The sequence below is a fragment of the Gobio gobio genome (genome assembly GCF_949357685.1).
Source record: "Gobio gobio genome assembly, chromosome: 17".
NCBI lineage: Eukaryota > Metazoa > Chordata > Actinopteri > Cypriniformes > Gobionidae > Gobio > Gobio gobio.
Genome location: NC_137110.1, coordinates 47,709,759 through 47,718,737, shown reverse-complemented (window position 1 = coordinate 47,718,737; position 8,979 = coordinate 47,709,759). Strand labels below are relative to the sequence as shown.

General features: G+C 38.8%; 1 protein-coding gene across 2 annotated transcripts; it reads left to right on the top strand.

Annotated features, from left to right (window-relative positions):
- Positions 1-477: 477 nt before the first annotated feature.
- On the top strand, positions 478-5,659 carry s1pr5b (sphingosine-1-phosphate receptor 5b). 2 transcript variants are annotated; one of them, XR_013818292.1, is made up of 3 exons: positions 478-1,063; positions 2,751-4,184; positions 4,409-5,659. XR_013818292.1 is itself a non-coding variant. In XM_079840626.1 (2 exons), exon 2 carries the CDS (start codon positions 2,953-2,955, stop codon positions 4,105-4,107), a length of 1,155 nt encoding a protein of 384 aa, XP_079696752.1. In that variant the 5' UTR covers positions 483-1,063; positions 2,751-2,952; the 3' UTR covers positions 4,108-5,655. The 2 variants fall into 2 exon arrangements, 1 of the variants encoding a protein (XP_079696752.1); XM_079840626.1 differs by having other exon boundaries at positions 483-1,063; positions 2,751-5,655.
- The last annotated feature ends 3,320 nt before the right edge of the window (positions 5,660-8,979 follow it).

Genomic DNA, 8,979 nt, shown 5'->3' with positions numbered 1-8,979 from the left:
GATTTTACGAAAGATATTTTGTTTATTCCGTTCTTGATTTTGCATTATTTTTATGCTGCACTGTGCAGTGTGACCTCAAAGGTCAAAGTGGATGCTCAGTCTGACTCCGTCTGACATTTAACAGTCAGTGATGCACACGAGCTTTAGACAAAACTATGAACATTCATGCTAAAAACTAAACTACACAAACAAACACGCTCGCTTATATTTAATTCCCCGATACACCCATGAGAACTGCATCTTTCGTTCTGCAGGATCTGCCCAGAGATAAACCGGATCAGATTATCTCTAGACTCGTCTGTTTTGCCTGTGCCGTCTCTCAGCTAAACACAGATGCTCAGTGTGTGTTTTATTCGAGGGTTCCTCTCTCGAGTCCTGTTGGCAGTGTATGGCGTGTGTCATGGGACGGGAGGTTCCCTACACGACACAGTGACATAGTTCAAAGACAAATATAAACGCGCAGGTGTGTGAACAGGAAGCTCAGAGATGCAGTCGGGCAGGTCGGTGGGCAGTAACAGTAACTCTGATACCTGAGGCGAAACACGAGAAGACAAGTCTGAGCTCGAGTCTGATCCAACGACAGTCACTTTCATTACATTTGACTGAACCTTCATTCGGCTCAGTCGTGTCACAGCCTTTCAGATACACGATGAAAGTGATCCAGTAGGCTTAACTAAAGAAGGTAGAACGCCATAGAAGGACAATTTTTGAAATCTTTTTCCACTATATATGTGTCTTTATTTTTAAGGGTAGGTAATTAACATGGTTACATCGATAATAGCATTTTGAGCTAATTGACTTGTTTATCAGTGGACATTATATTGTAACGCCTACAGCAAGATCCATATCAGAATCATGTTATGACTCACAGAAACCAACAAACATAAAAAGTGTTAAACCCTCAACCACTGAAGGAGGAGAGAGGGAGAGAGATAGAGTGAGAGAGCGAGCGAGTCTCCAGTAAACGTGCAGCTCCTCTAGTTTCATGTTGAGTCGTGTTTCTTTCTGCCACTGAAGTTCTTCATGGCACAGCAGAAGCTTCACTGACACACAACCAGAAACGGTAAGTGATCTCTAGCCTTTCTGACAAATAATTACTATGAATAATGCGGGTCAGGAACTCTGTGAGAAGAGATACGCGTGTGAAAGTTGTCCCTGTGTGTGTGTGTTTCTGCTTGGAATTACTCATTCCAGTTTGTGTATTATTTGATGGTTTTATTTGACAGGGACGATACAGAATAATATTGCTAAACCATTTTGAAAAGCAGATTCTCATATGTGCTCTTAGATGATTAATAATCTAGCATGTGTCTCTTTAAAGCGTTTACTAAGAACCAAAGACATCTGACATCCAACAAACAATCTAAAATTTATAACAGAAAAATTAAAAACATGCAAAAAAAAATGTGTATTTAAATGATTTTAGCATCTCTTTAATTAACTTTGTGGAAAGCTTAATAAGATTTCATTTGATAACATGAACTAAAATTACTTCTAAAGAATATAATAGTCTTAAATCATGTTCATTTCAACATTTACTAATATATGACTAAAATCAATATCTGTTAATATTATTACATGGACCTGAGCTGATATGAACTAAAAATGAACAGCTCTATTTAATAAATATTGTAACAAATGTATTGCTCATCATTGTTAATGTTAACTACACTGCAAAAAATGCTTTTCTTACTTAGTATTTTTGTCTTGTTTTCAGTCCAAATATCTAAAAAATCTTACATTAAGAAGCATTTACTAGACAAGCAAAAGTTTTTGTCTTATTTTGGGGGAAATGCCAATGGGGTAAACAAAATAATCTTAATTCAAACAGAAAACAAGATTATTTTGCTTACCCCATTGGCAGATTATTTTGCCTATTTTAAGCAAAAACTCCCTTAATTTTCAGTTATTTCCCCCCAAAACAAGACAAAAACTTTTGCTTGTTTAGTAAATGCTTCTTAATGTTAGATTTTTTTTATATATTTGGACTGAAAACAAGACACAAATACTAAGTAAGAAAAGCATTTTTTGCAGTGTAGCATGGTAACACTTTATTTCAATGGTCCGCTTTAGACTTTCCACTGACTATAAGTAAATTTGCAACTACATAACTTATTCTACTAACCCGAACCCTAACCTAAGAGTCTACTACTACTCTAATGAGAGCATGTAGTTGCAAAGTTACTTATAGTTAGTAGAATGTCTGAAGTGGACCATTGAAATAAAGTGTTACCCATTAACCTCATTGTAAAGTGTTACTGAATCAAATATAGGCCTATCTGAACATTTCAATGGACTGATTGTCTTTAATTTGATGCTACCTTATCATTAAAAGTAAATCGATAGAATTTGCAAGAGCTTTTTCATTTAACGGTAGAACTTACTAACAGTTGAGTTGCTTTCCTATGGCAAACAGGCATCAATCTTTCACACACGCAGTCCTCTAATGTAACACGATACAGCTAAACGTTAACATGTGTCTGAATGGAGCCTTCCATTGGAGAATTCCTTGGCTCAACATCACTCACACGCGTCTGAAACTGAACAACTGTAAAAGACTAAAGATTTCTGGTCCTGGAATGAATCAGACTGGCTCAAGTGAATTTCTCTAAACGCCATTAAATACGAAGAGTTGACTGAATGTGAAGTTAATCGGATGACTTTGGATGCTAATTGAACTTTGGGGTGTTTGGTTTGTTTCTGCTCCCTTTGTTTAGTAAGCTGATGTTTTCATGCTCTTGTGTTTTAAGGGCTGAAGTGATGGACCCAAATGAAGCAGCTCTGCTCACTTGCGCCAACTGCTGGTCGCTCAGTGTTCAACACAATCGGCCTGTATAAAACTCAACTCTTGTTTGGTTTTTTGACACTGCAATGATGAATAGCTGAATTTAACGCTGTCTTATCACTGAGGAAGACTAACATCTAGAAGACGTTTGTGACTGTTGATGACCCATGGCGATGTCTCCCAGTGCAGGGATGCCCAAACCATCCTCATCCACTCTCTTAAGCACCTATCAAAACAATTCAGTCCTTCATGAGCACTATAAGCACGTGGGCAAACTGGATATGGGCCGTCCCAAAGATGGGCTCAAACCGGAATCCATCTTCTTTCTTTTCATTTGCCTCATCATTGTTGTGGAGAACTTTGTCGTCCTCATGGCCCTCTGGAGAAACAAGAAGTTTCACATGCCCATGTATTATCTACTGGGCAACCTGACGCTTTCAGACCTGCTGGCCGGATTCACCTACATGCTAAATATCATCCTGTCAGGGCCGAACACACTGAAATTGACACCGCTGCTGTGGTTTCTAAGAGAGGGCGGTGTGTTTATCATGCTGGCGGCGTCCATTATCAGCTTGTTGGCCATCGCCATTGAGCGCTACTTCACCATGCTCAACACAAAGCCTCATTCCCACGCCAAGCGCAACCGCATGTTTGCTCTGATCGGGGTGAGCTGGGCACTGTCACTGTTGCTAGGCACCCTGCCCATTATGGGCTGGAACTGTTTGCATCACCTGGAATCGTGCTCCACCGTGCTGCCGCTTTACGCCAAAAACTACATCTTCTTCTGTGTGATTGTGTTCACGACCGTCCTGTTGGGCATCGTCGTTCTGTACGGACGGATCTTTCACTTCGTAAAGTCTAACACGCAGAACCCGAGCTCTGTGCCGCGCAAACCCTACGGCCTTCGCTCCCGGAAGTACATGGCGTTGCTGAAGACGGTCACCATTGTGGTGGGAGTGTTTATCCTGTGCTGGCTGCCGCTGTTTGTGCTCCTGCTCATGGATTTCATGTGTCCCGCGAAGAAGTGTCCGGTGCTCCTCAAGGCTGATTACTTCCTGGGCGTGGCCATGGTTAATTCCTTCATCAACCCCATTATTTACACGATGACGAACAGAGACATACGGCGGGCCATCCTGAAGCTGCTCTGCAAATGCTGCCTGATGACCAAAGACGGGCAAGTGAGGAATATCGGTATTAAGATTAGCTTCACAAAGACGGACGCAAATCACCACGGACAGGAGACGACCGTTTCATCTGGCAATGCCACAACCGTAAATCTCAAATCAATCTACCCGAAGCTCAAATTATCCGTCATCGCCTAACGCCATGTCAAGGTTTTTCCTAAACAACAACATACACTGGAACAACAACATACAAAGTGTGACAATGATAATCTCAGGTAGTAATTATATGCTTTATCTAATGTTAAAAGCATCTATCATTTTGCGTGACCTTTATAGCCGTACTGAAAGCGACAATGGGAAATTCAAACAAGGACATTCTAACTGTGAACAAACAAAAGTATTCTATGACAAAGTTTGTTTGTCACTCAGAATGTATTTTTAATAATGTTAAAATTGTGTAATATTTATGAATTTGATGTGCTTATCCATTTCGTTGCAGCGAGACTCCGCCCACACGCTCTTCTGATTGGCTGTGATTTTGAATGGATTTGGTTGCAAATGCATTGCCCTTGCAGCGAGACTCCGCCCACACGCTCTTCTGATTGGCTGTGATTTTGAATGGATTTGGTTGCGAGTGCATTGCCCTTGCAGCAAGACTCCGCCCACACGCTCTTCTGATTGGCTGTGATTTTGAATGGATTTGGTTGCGACTGCAGTGCGCTTGCAACGAGACTCCGCCCACACACTCTTCTGATTGGCTGTGATTTTGAATGGATTTGGTTGCAAATGCATTGCCCTTGCAGCGAGACTCCGCCCACACGCTCTTCTGATTGGCTGTGATTTTGAATGGATTTGGTTGCGACTGCAGTGCGCTTGCAACGAGACTCCGCCCACACACTCTTCTGATTGGCTGTGATTTTGAATGGATTTGGTTGCGAGTGCATTGCCCTTGCAGCGAGACTCCGCCCACACTCTTCTGATTGGCTGTGATTTTGAATGGATTTGGTTGCGAGTGCATTGCGCTTGCAGCGAGACTCCACCCACACACCTTTCTAATTGGCTGGATTTTGTTGCAAACCCAAGCACATTCAGGCTCTGGACTGAATCATGACAAATCAAACCGAATTAAAGGCACACAAAAAATCACAGTCACAAAACACAAACTGTGGGCACAATCTGACTTTGGCAAAATTCCCCTTTGCTTGCGTTATGGAACCCAATGAAGCGGTCGTGGGCAGAAAGAGGTCCATACGCAGGTGTTTTCCGGCATTTCAACATTCAGCCACATGCCCTTTTACATTTGAATCGAGTTAGTCACAAGAGATTTTTATAACCCAGTAGCACTCTTTGCCTCTTGTGTATGATACAGACATACTGTATCAGTTCATCAACCAGTATCTTTTGGAGATCTGCAGTGCATGCAAAGACTTCAAACAAACATACAGTTTGCTGCAGGCTGCACTGAACATAATGTGATAAAAGAAAGCAACATATTACTGTAGATTCTGGTATTGTAAAATATACAAACCCTTCACAGCAAGATGAGGAAACTCACTGTAAATATTCCACTTCTAGAAACGCTTCATGAGTGCTCTTATTGAAATCTCTTACCACAAAAGCATTTAAGAGTTGTTTGTACAGGTTCTTTTGTACAGTGTATATGTTTGACATGCTGTTTTTACAAGCCTTTTTCATTGCTACTAAATTATATATTTTCTTATTTGACATTAAATATTTTTTAAGATAACAGATACAATGTAGCCTGTTCATGCATTTCAAATACAGTCCCAATGTAGAAGTTTAACGAAGGGGTCTAGTTAAGCCTGAAAATATATATTAGCTCACTATATAATAATATAATTTAATGAATTGAATGTGTGTGTGTGTGTGTGTGTGTGTGTGTGTGTGTGTGTGTGTGTGTGTGTGTGTGTGTGTGTGTGTGTGTGTGTGTGTGTGTGTGTGTGTGTGTGTGTGTGTGTGTGTGTGTGTGTGTGTGTGTGTGTGTGTGTGTGTGTGTGTATAAATGAGTAGGTTGCCAATCATTCTCTGTTCATCTGTCATTACACGTCTGATTTTTTCGGTAACACTTTACAATACGGGTGCACTAATATGCATTAATTCATGCTTAACTAATGCACAGATAATCATGAGTTAATGTATGACTCATGAAGAACTAAACCATTTATTAATGATTACTGCATCAGCAACAAATGCAGATTCTATATGATTAATAGATTAAGTAATATATGAATTGCTAGTAATTAAATATGACAGCATGTATTAATTCCCTAATAACATATTATATTAACTATAATGTAAATTAATGTGTTAATTACCACAATGGGTCAAAGCCATGCATTTCAACTTCCAGTTGTCGGCTTTAATTCATAATTAGCTAACGGTTTGCAAAGGTTTCATTATGTTATGACTTTACTTGTCGAGGCACATGACTGTTAACTAATTGTTGTAATAAGTAATATGTAATTCTGGTTATGGGTTTTCAATTAATTTTGAATTAGTTAATAGTCATGTGCCTCAACAAGTAAAGTCATAACATAACGAAACCGTTGCAAATAATTAGCTAATGATTAATTAAAGCAGACAACTGGAAGTCGAAATGCATGGCTTTGTCCCATTGTGGTAAAAGTGGTAAACATATGAATTTACACTATTACATATAAAAAAGAAATCAGGTCTCCAATTGAAACTTTTCTAGTGACTGATCACATCTAAATTTTTCAGTTGGCCAAATTGAATTTCTGTGAATTGATGCAATAGAATTCACAGAAATTCAATTTGGCAAACTAAAAATTTTTGATGTGATCAGTCACTAGAAAAGTTTCAATTGGAGACCTGATTTTTTTTTTTTTTTTTTACAGTGTAGTTAATATATTCTATTAGGGAATGAATACAATATGACACATTTAACTAATAACAATTTAATGATTACTTAATCTATTAATCATATAGAATCGTCATTAGTTGCTGATGCAGTGTATCATTACACTGTAAAATAAATCAGGTCTCCAATTGAAAATGTTCTAGTGACTGATCACATCTAATTTTTTTAGTTGGCCAAATTGAATTTCTGTTAATTAAATTGCATCAATTCACAGAAATTCAATTTGGCCAACTGAAAAAATTTGATGTGATCAGTCACTAGAATTTTTTCAATTGGAGACCTGAATTTTTTTTACAGTGTAATAAATGGTTTAGTTCTTCATGAGTCACACATTAACTCGTGAATATCTGTGCACCCGTATAGTAAAGATTTTTCAGATCAAGACTTTCTCTTTAACCAGGCACAGCTATCAGGTTCAATTGGATTCTATATAGAACTCTTGACTTCATTTTAAAGAACCCTTTATAGTTTATGGAAAAAAGAGTCTATATGGTTAAGCATTTATGTCACTTTCCCACTGTAACACACGCCCTCAGTCAGACTGAGTGGCAGAAGAGCTGCTGTATGACTGGATTTAATAGGGGAAACTACGAAAACGTGAGTGAAACAAACGATCATCAGTTTAAAGTAAAGGTTGGACTCCATATGGTGTTCATTACAACTTACCAAAGATCAAGTGATCCATGGATATTGACAGCCAGGATTGTGTTTCTAGACATTTATATGTGCCTGATTTCAACGCCGGGAAAATACATAAAGCAAATTTGCCTCAGTACGCTTCATATAAATACAATATAGGTAGGATCACTTATATCAATGTTATATATATCGTCAAATCATCCAGCCTTAAAAATTGTATAACTTTTGTCAGTGTTTATTTAAAAACATCAAATTAGCAGAATATATACAATGATAAATATTTAATTGATGACTTGTCAATACAATATATAAAAATACAAATTATAGCGTATGATTTTACCCCCAAATTCAACATATTGATAACTGCAAATCCACGTTTTGCTGCTGGAGTCCAGATGTTTTTGTGAATTTTGTGAATTGCCATTTGCTCCTCTTTTCTATAGCTTTCAGAAGTCTGTAAAAAATATACCTCAGATTTCTTGTCAAATTTGTTTGTACAGTCGATCTCAAAGCTCTTTCCCGTCTTAGATGTGTTCTGGCATTCACACTGAAAACCAATGCTGACGCTCAGTCTTTCTGTCACTCAGTGGGTGTAACCACAGTGATGGTAACGTCACGCGCATACCCTCTATATATATATGGAGAAATGTCTAATTCTGCGTTCACACCAAACGCGAATAGAGCGTCAAAATCGCGTCTACCGCGTCAAGCTTGACGCGTGAACATTTTGAATCCATTTGCAAGTCCGCGGCGAATTGGACGCGCGTACAAATCTAGCGTTTGAAGCGAAATAGATCGCGTTCGAGGCGCTCCAGAAGAAATATGTCATAAAACACCACTCAGCTTCTTTTCATTTACATTAAAAATATATATTAAACATTAATAGCCACACAAATGTGGTCCAGACAACTCCTACATTATCTTCACTGCATGTATATATTTAAATATCCTTAAAAAATAAACTTATGAAACTTCTCTTTGCCCTCAGTCAAAACGATTTGGCAGACAACAAATGATAGATTCATGACACCAAAGATTTGCCGTTAGATCCACACAAGACGAATCACTTCAGGACATCAGAGCCAGCGGCAAACGTCAGAAGGACAAGCCGAGGAAAGGCTGCTCTCGCCGGGGTTAATGAGCGCTGAGTGCCCGGTGATCGCCTGGATCTCACAACTCCAAAAACAAAAGATTTTTTTTTTTTAAATAGGCGCTCTCTTTATAAATAAACCACAGATTTGAGCTTTAAACAACTACATTCTCACCTGAAAAAGTCTTAAAACTACATTTTATGACACAATAGTAGTATTTTTAAATTATGCAGGGTTTCTTATGACGTCACTTTACCACGTGACCGCATCAAGCAGGCTCCTGATTGGTTAACGCGGCGCGAATTGACGCCAAAGTTCAAATTTTTCAACTTGGGCAATATGACATCATGACTTTGCGTAAACATACACGCCACTTTCTAAAGCCAAATGGCGTGTTATCTGTACGCATTTTGAGCTATCCGCGTGTATGTCTACGCC